Raw genomic sequence first — 20,000 nt, forward strand, 5'->3', positions numbered from 1 at the left:
AATCTGAAGGAAAAAAGGAAGTGGTTTTTTTGATCATAGGGGCACTTTAAGTCACCAATGCATCTTTCCATGGCGCACACCGCCTCTGCCTGATCCGTCGGACTGTCGGGCTTAAAAGACAAGTAAAGTTGAGTGTCATCAGCGAAGCAATGAGCGTCAGGTAGGTGCGCTTGTATTATCTCGGAAAGCTTGGAGGCGTAAACCACAAAAAGAAGCGGACCCAGACAGCTTCCCTGTGAAACACTACGCTACTGGTGTCAGTATCATCCGCGACAACACACTAATCAAGCTTATCTCGCAGTCGAATAACTTTTTGCACAAAATACCTCCCCAAATCAATTGCGAGAGCTGATTTGTCAGCGTAGTCTGAGAAGTATAGTGTATTCTAGAGAACTAGTATTTCTAGCACGCACTTTAGGCTTACACCTCAAAACGCTAACATCTAAAAAAAGATTACATCCATTGACCTTTGGCCAGGTCATGCATCACGCAATCCTGTTCTTACATCATATCCTGGTTCTGTTCCGGAATGACTTAATTCTGTGAATTTGTTTGCGGCCAGGTACCGAAAATTTTCGAGCAAACAAGGGTATCACATGCCCAGCAAGCTACATATATGACAGTACCAAACACAACGATTTAGTGGATGATTATTTTGATCAGGCAGATAATGGACAGTTTTTAGAAACACGGTAAGATTCATGTTATGTTGCGGTTTCGATCGAGTCCGGACTGAAAACAAGGGCGGTGTGTGTTGATCGAAGTTCAAAAGCATCAACTCTATATAAAATTATTCTGCAAGCCCCTTAAGTAATTTTGGGAAGGTTTTCTCTAATATTTCTCTCCATGAAAACGGTTACAATTTGCTTTGCGTAGCCAGCGCCGGTGGTTTGTGTCATCACAGGCAGCCCAAGCTCTCTTTATGAACCACGCAAGGAACACGATATGGCGTCGAGGGTTTGTATGGGATTTTCTACAAGATATCCATTTTTTTGAAACCTGGTTTTCTCACCAGGTTTCAAAAAAATCGCTTAAATCAAGTTAAATCGCTAAAATAACGACACCAGGAGCAAAACAACACACGTATGTAAAAAGGTAAGCCATTTGAATATTTCCACTTTTAACTACCTCCATGGATATCTTGTAGAAAATCCCATACAAACCCTTATAATTCGACGCCATATTGTGTTCCTTGTGTGGTTCATAAAGAGAGCTTGGGCTGCCTGTGGTGAAATTTGCGATTTTTTGAAATGCCTGAAACTGGTTTTCTTGTAACGACCAAAACATTCTCATTTCAACAGCTTATCCCAATTTTATTACTGTGTTATAAAGAGCTAAAGTGTGTTTATATGGTGTTTCTGTTTCATAAACAGACGATGCCGTGTCTTATCGTACGAGCGAGTTAAAAATGTGTTATTTTCCGCTAATTTCACCATTCGAAGGAGGCGAACATGCCGTGTTTTCAAACTTTCCCCAATTTCGCAAAATTTAACAAGCTGTTGAAACTTTTAATGTTATTTTTGAAAATACTTCACTATAGAGGTTAATTGTGCAAAATATGAAGGAATTCGAAATTTCACGACCGACGTCCAGTTCTCCATAATTTGAGACATCGGCTTTTCAGTTTCTCAAATTTCATTATCTCTTTCCTGCTCTTTATCCCGTTTCTCGTCACTAATGGTATGAAATACCATAGGCAGCCCAAGCTCGCGTTATGCGCGAGACGTGACTGTCAAAGCGTCACGTCAGGGACAACACTGTTCTTGGCAATTTTTTTTTTGAGTTAGTTTCACGACAATACAAGAGAGTATGAAGGTAAGAGAGGTAATCCCTCGTATTGGCCCTATTCCCATCGTAATCCCTCTTAAGTTATTTTTAGATCTCCTGCGACTGATGCGGTATTCCCACGAGGGTTAACTGATAGCCAATCATATGTCCCCATCTTTACCAATGTTCACAGCTGAGCGAATTCCCACGCAATGATTGGCAAAAATGGGGAACATATGATTGGCTATCAGTTAACCCTCGTGGGAATACCGGATCTCGCAGGAGATCTAAAAATAACTTAAGAGGGAATATGATGGGAATAGGGCCAGTATGAGGGATTCCTTCTCTTACCTTCATACTCTCTTGGACAATATCAATGAATAAACGAAATAAAGTACGTTAACTCACCTTGTCTATTTTGTTTTGTCTTTTTGAGCTTTTTTAAAATTGTTTGAGACGTTGTTTGAGAGGCTTTCCTAATCTACCTAAGACCAAGTCAAGGCTGGACACAGCGATTCACTGAGAAATGTAGTCTACCCGTGGAACAGGGTGCTAGTGCCTCAGGTTTCTCTGCACTGACTGCATTAACTGAAATAAATAACATTAAGACTTGGGCTGAACAGAATTTAATACCTCTTAATTTAGCGAAAACTAAGGGGCTTGTAATTAAGAGTGGGGTTTGTAGGGACCCACCTGTAGCAATAAGTGGTATAGAGCAGGTTTCTTCACTGAAATTGCTGGTTGTTATGTTTCATGAAAAACGTAGCAACTGGGATGATCAGTTTGACAATTAAATGAGTAGAGTATCTAAAAGAATGCATATTCTTAGGGTATGTAAGGCTAGTGGTTGTTCCGTATTTGCATTATCTTTTTCATACTTTATAATGTTCATTTTCACCTATTGTAGTTGCACCAAAATCTAAATATTTAAGTTAAATTGACAGATTGCAGAGAAAAGGTCTTAAGCTTGGGAATATTGAGAATGTTAATCCCATCGAGCAGGTGATACTAGAGAAAGACCTGAAGATGTGGAATGTTATGGCTGATAACCCCGAATATACCTTATCCATTACCCCATTATACCAAGGGGAAATCGCACCTTAAGAAATAGACCCCATTATTTTATTCTGCCTACGATAAAGACAAAAAGGTTAAAAATGTTTTGTGAAAAAGATGTCTTTTTAGACACTAGGGTGCTGAATATCTATATTTTTCTTACAGAATGTATATATTATATTTCTTAAATAGCTCTTTTAATGTAGATAGATTAGGTTAGTTCACTATTGTTCTTTTTAAATGCTAAAGCTGAAGGATTGTCTTAGGGATTAATAAAGACCTTTATTATTCAATAATAGTAACTTCAGTGAACATTTGTTTTACCACTGTTTCACCCAAAAGGTACAACTGACAACCACATCAATTTGCGCTTTGACTTGCTGTGGAAAAGAAGTTGAAGTGAACTTGGAATCAGACTTGATGCCATTGTAAGGATTCCGTTAAATATGAGAATTCTGATTAAAAGAAAAAGGCGTTTCAATGCATATGACTTCCTCGAAAGGCAATAACATATTGGGGGTTTTCATCCGACTTCACGGTGGCCATGTTGGTGTACAGAACAATGCTGTAAAATGTCATTTGGGAATTTGACTCTATTATTATGCAAAACTTGTGGAACAATTTTCTATTGTTTTGTACACCAACATGGCCGTCTCATCACGTGGATGAAAACCAAGGATCGGATCTCTCTCTCGATCCCCCATCCCCCATCCAAATGTGCAGGGATAGCGCAGTTGTGAGCACACTCGCCTCCCACCAATGTGGCCTGTGTTTAATTCCCAGATTCGGCGTCGAATGTGGGTTAATTTATACCCAATTTCCCGCCCAATGATCCATACTCTTTACGTTGGTAATTCAAGGCCATTAATGTAGCTTGTCTACATTATATTTTTTTAACCAAAGTAGAGGACTGTTGCTTGAAGCCAGAGTGAAATGCTGGATCAAGGAGAAAATGACGTCCAAGAATCGCTTGTTCAAGAATGGAAGGCATGTGTTTGCGCAGGACGAGGACATTTTTCGCAGTGCGCATGCTCAGAACGGAAACTCGTACTCGTTGTCCTCACTTGTGTCTCAGCATACAGACAATAGCGAGTTAAGGCATGCCTAATCATCTCTAATGGAGCAAAGATACTTAGGAATATAAAGGTGGTAGTGACAAATCAAGTTAAAAGGGAAAACAGCTCACTTCCTGTTGCGGTCCATGGATCAAAAACGTTGCGTACTTAAAGGAGAACTGAAGACCAAAATCAGCAACATAAGTAAAGTTAAGTATGTGGGTTTATTTCTTATCGTTTTCTGTTTTTTTGCGAGAAAATTACTTTCGAAGTTGGGCTTTTCCCGTCGTTTCTGCTTTTTCAGTGCGGGCTCAAAAACTAAATCAGCAGCTTGCTGTGACGTATGACATGGAGAACAGAGATTTTGTAATCAAGAGAAACAAGTGATGCTGTGGATATTTTCTTTGTCGTTTTGCTGTTTCTCCGCGGACTCAATTTTCATGACAAACATCAGTCAAAAACACTGCTTCTATTTGGGGCGCTCTGGCATGTCTTCCCCCTATCATACATCATAAGCTGCAAAAATGGCCGTTGACTCCTCCATTCTGAGCCAACGACTAGACACTAAAATAAAGTTCCTTTCCTTTTCGTTCTTTTATCTTTTTTGCGTTTAGTATTGTACTACTAACCACATGTTATCTCAAGGGGGCTATTTACTTTGTATCGTTTTCTCAGCTGTATTTGTAGTATGTGGTATTTTACCGTCACAGTTTTCGCTACTGGTACACGATACATCAACTTCCTGTGTGGGACAGATATGCTGCCTAATCTCCGTTTCACGAAAATTAACCAAACAAAACGTTCCTGACATGTTTTACTACACTATTGAGAGACAACAGTCATCTTTGTAACAGCTACACTTTTATTGTTGAATAAATAATATTGTCAATGACGAATGAATAAATGCGAACAACCTCGTTCCCAGGGTCTCTTCTTCAGCTCCGGGGGAAGGGAAGAAGAGAGACCCTGGGAATAAGGCTCAACATTTTTATCTTTCATAATTCGTTTTCCGAGTTCAGTGGTTCATAGCCACTTTGATTCACTTTACAGTCAAGGTTTAAAATGGAAATATGCCTCCAGTTTTTCAAATATGTTCTGTCTCTAGCTTTGTTTGGTATTAATGATATTATAGAGTCACTGCGAGATTGAAAATATCCGCTTTCAAATGCAAAATTATTGCTGCCAAAAAAATTTGCCTTATAAGGTTCCAGAAAAAGCTCCAATGTCAAGAGTCCTTCATGCATGTCTGCTTCTTCTTGACTAAGTTTGTTCAGCCGATCTGATTGGGAAAGATACTTGAAGGTGTCAGATTCCGGTGTAACATCACATCAAATCAACCTCCATATCACGTTTTGCGGCCAATAGCCATACACTTTCTGTCCCAGTCACGTTTCTGTAGAGAGGCCACAATGAAGTCTGCGACATCAGCACGGGGTATGAACCATGATGCACCTGGTACAACCTGTCCATCAACCACGGAATAATCACCTTTGCTTGGATCTGAAAAACCAAATTTATACATGAAATATTAATACTTTTCAAAATCAGGGGTCTTTGTTGGACCGTTGATCAGCTTTTTGCTATAACAAACCTGCCATAGAATAATACTAAAAATCACCTTCAGGATCTTAAAAATCCTTTTCTATACTTTAAAACAAATGACGTTGTAACTCTTCTTGTTTAACGAGGTAATGATGATAAGGTAATTCCTTGGCAAAGGGTGAAAGGGCAATTGAAGAAAAGAACCGTTAAACAATAAAATAAAAGCTCATAGTTTTTTCAAAACTTTTTACCAGAGAACGATTTTACTTCTTTCTTAGCATGAATCCTGGTAACGGATCTTCAATATTTTTACATATTTTAACTGTTAAAAGTTTTAAAAGTGACAATATTTCCCTTTGTGTGAGGTCTTGAAGTCTCTTATAGGGTGGAATGAGTTCTTAAAACTGGGGAAATTCTATTCCTCAGAACAGATCCTCGATACTGTCAACTCCCTTTGCCAAACTCTGTTCAAGGTCGAGGGATGTGAACGTTGATTTCTGAGTTTCTGGGTTATAGGAATGAACATTTGCTGTGTTGGTGAAGATACGCCTCACGTATAATGGGGAAATATTATTATTATATACGTACCGAGATTTACACTCCAAAAAGGATCGAGATAAAAATAGTCCCTTTGCGCTAGAGAAGGCAGCTGATTGGTCATACGATTTTTTTTCACTAGTGAAAAACGACGTATCGACGCTCTGATTGGCTATATCGTTATTTTCACTAGTGAAAAATTGTCGTATCAGCCTTTTGATTGGCTAATATGATGTTGAACTTTGGCGCGGTTGGCCTGTGCACAGATTTGTAAACATGGCGGCCGACTGGTGTATGGTTTTCAAAGTTTTTGATCTTTTATTGCTTAGTTTTCTCCACAAAAATACTTCAGAAGATCTTAAAAAGTTTTAAAAGTGCTCAAGCGAGGTATGGAAGGTAAAGATTTCTCTTATTTCAAAAATATTTTGCTATTTGTTTAGGGCTTTTGTTCACGATCGGTGGTTTAATAGCCTCTCCATTAACACTTACCTCGTTAAGTTTATGATATCTGTACTTATATAATAAACAAATTACTTCATGATTGGCTCGTTTGTACGATTTTTATTACTCACTCGTTGTGAAGGATCGTTAAACTCACTCGTTCGCTTCGCTCACTCGTTCGTTTACGCGATCCTTCACAACTCGTGAATAAAAATCGTAGGCACTCACCAACCATGAAGTAATCTATATTTATGCACCTTGTACATGCATATAGCAAGTTGTTTCGACCTAGAAACTTAGTCTTTCCCAGCCAAGCTCATCCAATAGCTCATTTGAGCGTACCTCGTAATAGCCTACTTTCGAATTATGCAGAAACAAAAGAACAGAGTCGAGGTTCAGGGGAATAATTTGCATTTTCCTTTGTTTTGAACAAAACAAAATGCTAATGATTCCCCTGAACCTCGACTCTGTTCTTTTGTTTCTACACAATTCGAAACTAGGCTATTCGAAAAGGTGAGGGTTCTGGTAGACCTGTTTTGTAATTTTTGGATTTAATCTGTCAGTCCTATCCCAATATTCGCCAGACCGTACTACAATAATTGAAGTAAGGCATTACTGCATTGTACATATGCATATTCATGAAGGGGCTGATACGTTTCAAAACTTTAAGACCAGCTGATATTTTCTTTGTAATAAATTCTATATGGGAGTGCCATTCAAGTGATTCCTTTATGTTGACTTCCAGATATTTATCTTCTACTACTCTATCTATTGGGGGTATTGTTAACTTTAAGTGAGAACTTCTTATTTGTATGAGAGAACTTGTATTGGCTCCCAATCAGCATGAATTTAGTTATCTTGACATTCAAAGTTGTTGGCAGAAAGCCATAACTGGAGTTGATTCGTATCATAGTTCATTTTTTTGTTCGAAAGCAAGAGGGTCTTCGGCTGATAAGGTAAGTGTGGTATCATCAGCATACATTGTGGGTTTTGAGAAAAGATTGCAGGCAGGAAGATCATTGATGTAAACAAAGGCCCCAGAATGGATCCTGTGGGATACAACAGGTTATATCGCAGAAGTCAGAGAGAACTCTATTTGTTTTCTTTCACTTAGATATCACGGGAACCAATTAAGAGAGTGAGAGTTTTTCCAGTAAGATCATATGGTCCATAGTGTCAAAGGCATTCTTTAGGTCAAGAGATATTACACCATTGATAAGGGTATTGTCTATTTTGTCAACTAGTTCACAATAGGGCGTTTGTTTTTCATTAAAGACAAAACGGAGGGTACGCTCATTAACTTTTTCTAGAAATGCCATGACTCTGAACAGTAGTTTAAGTGCGGGATAATGAATGCGAGATAGAGGCACTTTCTTGTTTCAAATGGAAGGATATTCTCATTCGTTTGAGTAAAGCGATCTCAGGCTGGGAGACTTTTCTGCCTACATTAGCTATGTGCCTCTCGAATTTCATTTTGTCGTCAACAGTGACACCAAGCATTTCGAGATCTTCAGTAATGGGAATAGCAACGTTTTCGCAGTAGAATTGTGGCATAACCTGTGACTTACTATTGCTTGATATTTGCTGGTATTCCTTTTCATTCCGTTTTTCTCGTACCACTGATCAACATTTGCGAGATCCGGATCCAAATTTATTCTCTTCCACTTTCTCCACGGTACTGTAAGCGAAAAATATCTGTGTATCGCCAGCATATGTGGATAATCTACCTTTTTGACAGCGTAACTATGTTGAATATTATATAGCAAAAGGGAGGTTAAGTTTAGAATGATAATGGCATATTTTGGTAACCATCAAGTATCATTTTCGCTTATTTGTCGATAGTATCTCTTTCAATTTGCTTGGCTACTTTACCAGTTCCTTTTAGTATGCCTTTTGTCAGTACAATTCTATGTCATTGAGATTTGTTTTGTTCCTATGTGTTTCGGCAATATTATTATTCTTATTCTTATTCTTCTTATTATTATTATTGTCACTTTGCGTTTGAGTTGTTTTCAATGTCTGCCGGTAAACATATACTTTGTGGCACATGGAGTATTGCAAATATTTGCGTATACTGTCTGCCATGCTTACCCTGCTGCGCTCATGTTTGTCTGTGTTCTGTGTTAGTATTGGGGTCTGTTCTTGTGTCTATGTTCTGAGTTCTCTTCTCTTCTCTTCTTGGTTGTTCTTGCTTATAATGCCAGCAAAGTGTCTGGTGCCTGCCTCAGCTGTAACATTGCCACACTAGACCATGTCTACTGTCCATTTGAATTTGTTCCTAATGCCATCCCTTTATCACACCAAGTCCATTCAGGTAGCAGTACTTGGATGCAGTGTGATTTTCTGAGGTTTATTTCATATCGAGATGTTATCGACCGAGTCTACGTCGAATTAACAAGGTTTTCACCAATGCAAGGACAACCAGGCTTTATTAGAATTACAAAATTAATTTATTCTTATATATGGTGTATGCCATGGAACACATTACAGCAGGTCTACATGAGCAGGGGCCATTGCTCTCTAGTGAAAACCTCCAAGAGATGAAGTCACTCTTACAACCAATTCAGTGATTCAGCTGTCATTTTTGGCCGTGCTGGGTTCCAACGCCAGACAACTTGGCTTTGTTACCGTAATTTGATTCATACCTGGGTAACAGTCTTGTTCCCGTATTTTTGCATTTTACAACTGGGGTAATAGTTTTGTCCCTGTATTTTGATGTTTGTAACTGGGAGGAACATTTTTGTTCCCTGAATTTCTTGTTTATAACTGGGGGTAACAGTTTTGTCCCCGTATATTACAGTTTAGAAACCGTTTTGTTCCCGTATTTTGAAGTTTATAGCAAGAGTAACAGCTTTGCTCCCGTATTTGTGTGTTTATAACAGGGTAACAGTTTTATCCCTATCATTTTAATTGTGGTTAACAATTTTTTGTCCTATACATTAATATTGTTTATTGCTGGGGAAACAGTTCTGTACCCATAATTTTTGGCACCTTATAATGTCTGGTTCTAAGTCACCTATGCATGTCTGAACAATACAGCATGTACAGTAAATTGCTGACTGCATGAACGACCACTATTTGGGGAATTATACTTGCTGCCTTTGCTAGTCAAGTATGTTTTTTTGATGGGTTACTTTAACTTTTTATCTCTCTATACTATACTACATTATTTAGGTTACATGTAGATTGCAATATGAGAGGGAGCCAAAAAGTTGGCACATGATCATTACTCACGCCTATATGCTCTTCTTAACCTTCTTGTTCAGTGTCTGTGTGAGCATGGGCCATGCATTTATATTCTATATATTACTATAGTACATTGTAATCTCTTTAGTTTGCAATTGTCAGGATTTGTATATTGTTACTTTTGCCTTATCATGTAAGTTTTATTATCATTTTGCTTCTATTTCTGAGGTGACTATATGGGCAGGGGTCATGAAGTGAAAGTTTCGTTGATCTTTTCATGCTTTCACCTTCTTTTCATGCTGGCAGTGGTTTTGCTTTGGCCTCGGGTGGGGCGGCCCTGTCACTCTTTCCTCGCTCAGTGTGGTGGCGGGTGTGCCTTCACCTTTGCTGGGATTATGTCTTCTACATATGGATATTTCTTAGGTTACCATGCTGTTTTTAAAGAAGTGGCCTAGCCCATCATTTATTATTATTATTTGTCCATCATTTATTATTTGTGTCCCAGCAAACGGAGCTCGCCTAAAGCAATGCCTTGCCAACAATGTCAATGTTTGTGTATGGAGCATGAACCATAAATTCTAATGTCTTAAAGATTTTCATTGTTTTGATTTTCTTTTCCTTTTCTGATGTATACTATTCATAACTAATCGCATAATTTCTCGTTTAATTTGGTATAAATAAGCACTTTAAAATTTCATAGACGCCAAACCGCCCTTGCCCGCATACTTATACCAAACTGCACTCGATATCAACTGATTACCTAACAAAACTCGTTTTGGTTGCAGCCAGTCACGTAAAAGTATACAGTACCGCTCAAGAGTAAGTTACCATCTTCTCGAGAGACGAGAATTTTGCCTCCTGGAGACGAGTGCCTATTCGAAGATTAACATGTTTACGAAGACACTCGCGCTCCAACACTTGACACAAAAGTTTTGAGTCAAAAAGCGGTTGGCGGTGGTGTATTATTGTCTTTGCGTGTCGACATTTAAACCTCAAATCTGCCCGTGTAATCTGCATACATTGTACTTTGATTCGAAGTTGATGTCGAGAAGAAAAGCTCGATAGACTTGCGTGGCAGCATGCGGTTGGCGGTGGTGTGTTATTTGTTGTCTTTGTGTGTCGACATTTAAACCTCGAATCTGCCCGTGAAATCTTCATACACTGTACTTTGATTCAAAGTTGATTTCGAAAAGAAATGTTTCGATAAACTTGCGCGGCCGTAAACACTGTTAATCGATCGATTTCCTTCAGTACTTAAAGCTTAAATCCATGGAACTGCCATAAAAATTTGTCTTTCAAATTCAAGCGAGTTTATCAGGCGGCAAGTGAAGAAAACGCGGTGACAAAACTGATGCACATTTTAGCTGCGCAACAATTTATATTTTATGAACTTTGAGAGCAATTAATGAAAGCGCAAAAACACTAGCAAGAAGTTACGTCGCGTTCTTTGGGGATTTATTCTCCCGAAGCACGTTGGATGACGAGTGGCACAACTTTCTGCACTTGCTGGCTGTAACACCCTCAGTCCAAAAACGCCTGATCCCCGCAAGCAGCTCGTCTTTGGTCTTCGGCCGGTTTCACGAAAGCGCGAAGAAAATGCTTCAACTCGTGCCACAGCATCTCTATAGACTTCGTGTTCCATAAATTCCCTTGCAAGCCTGCTAGAATGCTTTGGATCGTTATCTTGTTGGAATATGTGGCTGTCGGGGAACTGCGATCGGATGAACGGCAGGAGGGTGTTTCCAAGGATTTTTTCCACAGAGAACTTGGCGTCTATGTTTCCAATGAATGTTAGCACTTGAGTTCCCCACTTTTTCGACATGCCCACCAAAAAGTGAACTTTGTACGACCCTTAAGTTTCGGCTGCTCCCACTTTCGTCCAAAGCTGATCTAAGCGTGATTCTCCATATGCACAGAGCACTCGTCAGTAAAGATAACATTATCTTACGTTTCTCCGTCTTCTCGACACTGCTTAAAAGCAGAACTGTAGGCGCTTCGCTCGAATAGGTTCGCGGATTAACTGGCAGTATTTTGTCCCTGTTTGGACCCAGCCAAGCTTTTTCCTCAAGCGCTTCACTTTACTTTCGGAGAAGTCGACTGCAAACTGCTCGTAAATTCGCCGTCGTAGACCAGGGGCTGTCAACTCGTCATTTTTCTCCTTCTCCCTGTCGATAAAGTTCATCATTTCTAACGTGACTTCTTCGGCAGATCGAACTGGCAGAGGCGCATTTTCAAACGATTGGCGCTCTTGAAAGCGCCTTAAAAACGAGCTTACACTGACGCGGCTTATTCTAACGTTGTCCTCGGCCAAACGTCTTACAATTTCAATTATATTTTCTTGTTGTCCCACAGCCTAACTATTTTTGCTTTCTGATCGAGTGTTAAACGACCGATGTCTTCTTTGAATAGGAATTAATGACCCACAGAACTGTGTAGATGGACGAAACGAGTAGATAAACAATGGATAACCATTAATTTTGACCAATCAGGTCCTTACAGTATCAAACAAAAGACCCCAATTCATCCAGTAATTAGTATGTGAACTAACAATAACGTATGAATAAAATCTAAAACAACCAATCAACACAGTGGATTTTTGATCCGCTCTGATCCAGGACGAGCTATTCAGATTCCCGTGCAATATTCTCGTCCCACCAGTTTATAGAGCAGTTGTTCCATTGTCATCCACATCCACTACAGTTGCAATCATGATAGACCACTTTGAATATGACACGGTTCTCCAATGTTTTCATTGGCAAGTTTGCAGTCCCATATTTTCGTGAATTTGCGTTCATTTTTATGAAACTTGGCATTTTATTAAATTGGCATGATAAATCGATCCATGAAGGCGGAATAATACAAAAATTGTGAAATTCTATGACGTCGTTGGAGCGGTCCATAATTGCGCCTTGACGTGCTTTAATTTTTGGCTACATGTATCTTGGTTCTTTCATTTCTTTTAAATGAACAGACACCTTTCCCTCCAGAAATCGCCGTCTCTGCTTCACCAGGTACAGTCAGTTTCCTGGATGACCTTTTCAAAGACAACTCTTTTCTGACAAAGGATGACAAGCTGAACCGCATTTTAGAGAATCAAACGGTCACATTAAAACTGGTATCGAATTTGTTTAGAGAAGAAAGGGAGTTAAAAGAAAATGGTGTCTGTAATTGTGAGATGAGACGTTCTAAGTTCGTTTTAAGGCCGACGGGAGTAGTTGCTTGGGATTAGGTACTGGGAATTCAAATTCTAAGTTTCCTTTTCCGGGAGAAAAAGATTTCGGGGCGGACTTAAAAACGTTGGAATCTTTGGGGTAGAGTATTAGGGACTCGGCTTCTGAGTTTTCTTTTTCGGGAGAAAAAGAGATCGGGGCGGGCTTAGCAACCTTGGAATCTTTGGGATTGGGTATAAGTGACCCAGGTTCTAATTTTTCTTTTTCGGGAGAAACGAATTTCGGGAAAGGAGAGGGTCTAACAAGTTTGGGAGATTTTGAACTCGGTGGTGAAGGGGATTCAGAAATGACTTAGTGTTTAATGCCTTCGTTAAGCGGTATATGATAGCGTTTATTTACATTGTAAGTAGTGTCGTTCAATTAGAATTCCCTAGAATCCCGAGGGTCGCACCACTGCCTTGGTCGGGGGTACACGTTCCCCGCTTTTTCCACCTGCTGGTTTTTTTTTTTTAGGGGTTTTCGTGCCCGGCTCTGCTGCATTGCTTTTCCCTTTATTTTAGAATTGATGTATTATATTTTTGTACCTATTCCAATGCTAATAGACTGCACGGCGGCTTGGCTGGCCAACGCCCCCATGTGTGTCCGGTTGAGTAGTGGAGGCAAAATATGCCGTGAGTTGTTACGATGAGGAGGTGGATGGTTTTTTTTTTTGCAGGAGGCTTTAAAGATTAAAAGGTCTAGTTGAAGTATGGGCAATTTCGAAACAAAGCTTCTTCAAGTTGTACTCCAACAATCTGAGTTTGTTGGTGTAACTGTTCAGGGACAAGAAACAAGGGTTGTTAGACCAAGTGAAAGTAAGTGTGGTAAAAAAAAAATATGTATTCAAGTTGTATCCGTGCGTGCAAATACAGTAAGATGCGCAATGGGGCAATTGACGAATTTTTGCGAAGGGAAAAAAAGGCTGGATGCAAGGGAAAAGATTAATTATTCTTAAGGTGTTTAAGTAGTTTTAGAACCTATAGTTTAATTTTGTTCAAGTCTTAAGTTGAAATAGGAATATTTAATTCACTGCAAACGTTGCAAATAGGTTTTCAAAGGTGTCTGTAATATGTCAGAATTTTGTCTTGCATTTTTATCCATAGGAGGTTAAAGATAACTAGAAACAAATTTGTTTCCATTTCCGTGACATCCTTCTTTTCGAAAATTCAACATTTCTGAATTCCCGAATCGTCACCTTGCGTGAAACCATGATACAAAGCTATTTGAATCTCAGCAGTTTTAGCGTTTCAAGTACATTAGGAGATGTGTTCCAACACATTTGTTTTATCTCATGAACGAAAGGTAAGTGCTTTTATTGCAAATGTTTGTCAACCGCTACATTGGTGGATCAATAGACCACTTTCGATATATTAAAATTCAGTCCTAAACAAAAGGCATCATCTCGAGGCTCTGGGGAATAAATGTAAGGATTTGTATGAGTTTATTCCCCAAAGCCTCGAGATGATGCCTTTTGTTTAGGACTGAATTTTAATATATCGAAAGTGGTCTATTGGATCACCAACATGGTGTCTCTTCACAAAACTCTATTAATTTAAGTTGCGTGAAACTCTTCGACAAATAACTCAGATAAGATGTACCGCACAGACCTGACAATTGGAAAAGATATTTGTTTCTTACAACATTTCAAGTTCTTGGCCTTTTTCATTGCACGGTTTCGAATTTGTTGAATGAATTAAGTTTTGTGGATGAAATTCTCAAAAGTGAAGTAATCAAATTTGGCGCAAACTATCCGAATTTGTTCTACGTCATACGGTGTTTCGGGAAAGCAAAGTTCCTCTAAAATTTCACAGAGATCTGTTTACAATGCCACCACGGCTAAAATTGAAATGTTGGCAAGTGGCATGATTTATTTTTCGGTTTGACAGTATTGTAATTTTGATTCATGTTTCACGCTCGACAGGAGGGCCGTTTTGTCGTTCAAATTTGCAAATGTTCGTGTGGCCATCGTTGATTCCCGCGAGACGAGACGGGAACATTACTTTTGAGCGGTACTGTACGTCCAACAATTCTGCAAAGAGGGTATTTGCTGCATAATGTCAGATATGTATCTCCCTTTAAGAACTCTTATAAACCACCCAGAGTTCGGGTAGTCTAGCTGCCACCAGGCTTTCTCTTTAAAAAAGGGAGGAAAAGTTAATAATTCTGGCAAGAGTAGTTAAGCTCACCATTGTTTAATATTGGAGGGCGCACCACAGTGTAGCAGAGGTTTGAGTTTTCCAAAATGCTCTCCATCGCTGCCATATCATGGATGAACCCCGCCATAGTAATAGGTTTCAAAAACCACTCGATTAGTTTTGGATTTCCTGGTACTTTGCGAGTAGCCCACGATGTTACAGACACGATTCTCTGAAGGTTACTCCTTATCAGTGAAAAAAAAAAAAAAACAGGAAGGAAAATGAGTTGTTTGTAGCCAAAGACACCAAGCGACTTGATCAGACTGCTTTAAAGTTAAAGGTCTCGGCTGCCTTAGTCTGTATAGTGCTTAAGGTTTCATAATTGTTTAAGGAGCACTATTCAAGGCTGCTGCCTAAGAAAATTGTCCGGGAGCCCTTCGGGCTTCCAACATTAAAAGTTAGTAGCCCGAGTCATTTTTTCAAGAGCCCAGAATTAATTAATTCCAGCTGGGATCATATTTACATGTGAGTGAGGATTAATCAAGTAAGGCGCCCGTTCGGGCTACTTGTTCAGAAATTTGGTCGCCCGCGCTCGCAAATAAGGCGCCCCAGGCGAGCGGGCGACCGTTAGGCAGCAACCTTGATAATTGTTTCAAAATTGCAGAATAAAGAACTTTTTTTGTGCAAAGGAACATTTCACAACTTATAACTTAGTGCCGTTCACAGTAATGATCATTGTTATGAGAAATAGGCGTAGCACTCTGTGTTATTGAGCGGGTATTGTACGAAGAGGTTCCAAGGGTTGATCCTTATGACCTTGAAGCGTGTTTCGACTTTTGTCTGAACTGATTTACCAAGCAGCAATAAAAGCTTACCTCTCCATTGCCGAGGTAATTGACCTCATTGTCTCAGAATATAACTTTGTGGGTCGAAACAAACTTGAGCCGTGCACACCAAGACAGGAAACAACAGCATCTTTGCCTTCAAGGACAGGAACCAAAGATTCAGAATTGAACACATCGCCTTTAATGACGTCTAGGTTTTCATGCCTGAAATGCGGAAAAGACAACAGTTAACATTAAAAAAAAAAAACCATTACGTAAACTTAAAAATTGAAAATATTGTTCCCTTCCAGCACTGCTCAGGTCACAGTTGCCTGTTGGTTAGTACTATCCACTCGGTAATCCAGTTGGTTTTTACATAGCACTTATCTGCAGGATAGTGATTTATCCAGAGGATAGTCCTTTCCATCTGAGGCCAGGTGGCCAAACTTGAAATCGTTTGTTGTGTCCCAGTAGCAACTTATTTACGACTGTTACATGCACATCCAATAAGATTATCCAACCTTGTAGAGCCGCGTGTTTGTAGGCAAGTGCTTTCTCCCAGTACTCCCGGGAAGTAGTATTGGCGCATTGGTTAGAGCATTCGCCTTCCACAATTGTGACTAGAGATCCCAGAATCCACTTCATTCGTGAATTCAGTTTCTCTCTTCTGCTCCAATACTTTTTCTTTTCCCGAGTACTCCAGTTTCCCCTCTCATGAAAACCCTTTTTAAAACCCCATTTTCTTTCCTGTATATAATTCGGTTCTAAATTAGATAACTGTCTTTAATGTACATTCCCTCTTTACATAAGCCTTTGCATACATCTTTGCTTTTCTCCGTTAGTTGTTATTTACTTTCCATCGATTTTTTCCTATCATGTTGCTCTGCCACATTGTTCTATAGTTTTCCATTTTGATGTCATTTAGACTTTAAATTGAATATCTGTAAGCATTCGCCTTTTGTGGAAATCAGCTTAGTTGACGGGCCAAGCGTGTGTTAAATAAAGTTTCACCTTCCTACCTAAATGTACCTACCAACTGAATTTCACTGAGACGCAGGCACTGTTTGTCGATTCCCGCCATATTTGTTGTAGCTCTGCCGCTCATACATTTGAACAAACTTTCTTTCAATTATGTGAATATTAATTTGTCTTTGAGGCGATAGAGATTTTATCTATTTTTTGTCGTGGAAATGGATTTTGTTGCTTTTTCTCGCAATAACGCGTTCGGTTTCAAACGTTTTCTTAACTTTATCGACTAACAATCTTAATTTTAGAGGGCCCTTATTTAACTTGCAGCGATAAATAAAAAGCTTACTTTCAAGGGCAATATAATTGATTAGGATGTTAATACTATCGCTTGACTCTAGAATCCCGAGAAGAACATCCTTGATGTCAAAGCTAACAGTTATATTTAAAGAATTAAGGAGCTAGAGTCTTCAAATCATCCCAAAAAATAACTCCTTTTCACAAAAATCGCATAAAGGAGAATCGACTTTTTAAAACCTAAACAGCATCTTGTTTGTGTACAAGATCCTGTTTAAAAGTTTATATTGGAATTCTCTTAATTTAGTGTCCAATGTTGTCTTGAAAGGCAGCAAGTATATCTTTTCCCAGTCTAACTGGGATGTGTGGGTATTGAAAAAAACGTTTTATTTCGTCTGCGCTGTTGGTGTAGTAGATATCTTAGAAACAAAACTTTCATATAATGACTTGGATTGTAGACTTCGGAAATCAACTCTTTTCCCTTCAATACGTAAATAAAAATCATCTGGAATTAGGTCATTTGTTTTTGAGGCGATAGAGATTTTATCTGTTTTTAATACTTTGCACCATTCTTGCGGAAAAGCAGCAAAGAGACTGAAAAGTAGGAAATGCTCAATTGGTGAGAGAGTTGAATATAATGGCTCCTTGTTTGACTTGAGCTCTCCCCTTGTGTCGTAGAGATCTCCAATGTTAACAATTCCAAGATCAACCAGCCTATTGTTATAAATTGACTTAGATTCAATACAAATAAACCGATTATTCCATATGACTTGATTTGCTATTTCAGAGAGTGAGGAAGGGTTGTCCTCGTTTAGAAGGGCCCACGTCACAATGCATTCTTTGTAAAATTCTGGAAGAGCTATCGATAATTTAGTGTAGTTAAAATTACAATGGAACAAGAACTTCCCCCCTACCTTTTAAAGATAAAAATCCAAAAACTTTTTTTTAGCATCGACCAAACTGTGTAAAACTTTGTATACTGCTCAAAAATAGAAAAATAGAAAAACGGTGCATTCGGAGGTAATTTTCTTTTTTTTTTGTGTGTGTGTTTCTTGAAATCATGAAAAAAGTGATTTCGCTGAATTGTGCATGGACCATTCAGCGAGTAAGCGTTCCCACGGGTCTTTAAGTAGTGAAGGCAAAGGAGAAACAACAGATTTATCGAAGCCAGTAGGCAAACACTGGAAATCTAATATCTGCACTACCACACGTACTCAATACGTGCCTATTTTTCCTTTGTTCCGGATTTATTCTCCACTGGAATTAAATAACAATCATTGGAATCTTTTTGGACATAAAGCGACAGTTTTGTTTGTTTGTTTTGCTCTAAAATGCGAGCAAACAAGTGTTTTCTTACTCTGTTTGCCTAACTGTTTTTCGATGTGCCTCAACATTGACAAGAAAAGTTAGCCCTTATGTTATAAACACGTAATCGCAATGAGATATCGTAAAATTAAGGCAAAATATCACGAGCTTGTGTTTTCAGGAGTTTGTTAAAGTATGTACTTTTAATTTGGTTGGAGATCTTGTTTGAACTTTTGTCCTTTCTTAGTTATTTTGCCGATTCTTGCTCCAAGCCAAGCTGCGTGTTTCAAAATGTGAATGATCTCGTTCTCAGAAATAAAGTGCAATAAAGTACATCAATAAAACTCCTTTTTTGACTTTGAACTGACTAAGTTTCCTGCCTGACGATCTGTCACACCACGAGCTTCTACGTCGCTGGCTTTTGGCACGTGGCTATGAAATGGCTTTTTTCTTTTCCGTTCGCTTGCTGAGGATTTGCTTGTTTTCTTTTAAAACTCATGCGATTCAAGAAAATTTCATTGCCTAACTGATGAAAACCATAGTAAATTTCACTTGAAAAACCGATGTCGCGTTCATCACATGCGATATTGGTTTTTCGCGTCAAATTTACCGTGGAATTCACTAGTTAGACAATGAATTTTTCTTTTGGGAACATATTGTTGACGTCATTTATGTGCCAACCAGAGCCTCATTGGTTGTCGAAACAAAGGGTCTTTTGTTCCTGTGGTTGGCACATTTGAATAGCAAAAGCAGTGGTTGTAAACAGATGTCTTCCCTATGGAAGAAAACGAAGAAAGTGATTTAATTAAGCAGTAACCGGAAACACCAAAACGCAGACAATTCCAAAACTGTTTACTTTCACTAACCCCACAGCCAGTTATAATAAATAACCCTGGAGCTCCGCTTTTGGGCTTGGCTAAATCTATGTAAATGGCAACCGAGAAATTATTTTGTTGTCTTTGTGCTAATCATCTTCACTGGTCTCACTTTGGAGCAGAAGTTATTTTGAATTTGTTCGTGCTAACGAGGCTAGTGAGGATGATGAGCGCAAAGACAAAAAATAAAACTACCTAGCCGCCATTTATGAATACGGTCTATCTAAGGGTTAAAGTAGTCGCAAAAAAGAAATGTTCAAGTTTCATCTCAAAAACAGTTACAGGCTCAAACTTTTTTAAAGATTTAGGCAGACCATTCGAAAGTCATGACGTTCGAAACTTGTAGAAGTAAATGAACTGCGATGTTCTGAACCCGTTGTGGTTTTTCGTGCTCAACCGTAGGAAGTCCATAGAGAATACCATAGCAATAATCGATGCGAGAAATCACAAAAGAATTTACAATACGTTTAAGATTAATTTGGTACATGCTCTCTCTGATTCGACTAATTCATCTTATTTCAGGAATAGCTTTTTTGCAATTATCACTGACATGCCGTCTTACATTAAGTTCCTTGTCTAGTATTACACCTAAGTCCCTTACCTCATCAGACAGTTCAATTATCGTGTTACCAAATGAAAATAGAGAAAGGACAGGATTTCGAACAAACCGAGAGGTAAATTGGGTAACTTCTGTTTTTCCAGGGTTACATAGCAACATGTTTTGAGTGTTCCAGTCCATTAACACAATTCCACAGAGTAGCTAATGCCGAGGATGGATTGTTGGGTTTTATGGCAATATAAAGTC

General features: G+C 38.9%; 1 protein-coding gene across 1 annotated transcript in view; it reads right to left on the bottom strand.

Annotated features, from left to right (window-relative positions):
- Positions 1 to 4,123: 4,123 nt before the first annotated feature.
- LOC137988237 (flavin reductase (NADPH)-like) overlaps positions 4,124 to 20,000 on the bottom strand; it is a 20,472-nt gene continuing 4,595 nt past the window's right edge. The window contains exons 2-4 of the mRNA XM_068834287.1: positions 15,804 to 15,977; positions 14,980 to 15,173; positions 4,124 to 5,378 (exon numbers count right to left, since the gene is read on the bottom strand). Coding sequence (XP_068690388.1) covers positions 5,224 to 5,378; positions 14,980 to 15,173; positions 15,804 to 15,977 — 523 coding nt within the window. The 3' untranslated portion in view covers positions 4,124 to 5,223. The remainder of the gene's footprint in view (positions 5,379 to 14,979; positions 15,174 to 15,803; positions 15,978 to 20,000) is intronic.

The sequence above is a fragment of the Montipora foliosa genome, unplaced genomic scaffold (genome assembly GCF_036669935.1).
Source record: "Montipora foliosa isolate CH-2021 unplaced genomic scaffold, ASM3666993v2 scaffold_412, whole genome shotgun sequence".
NCBI classification, from domain to species: Eukaryota; Metazoa; Cnidaria; class Anthozoa; order Scleractinia; family Acroporidae; genus Montipora; species Montipora foliosa.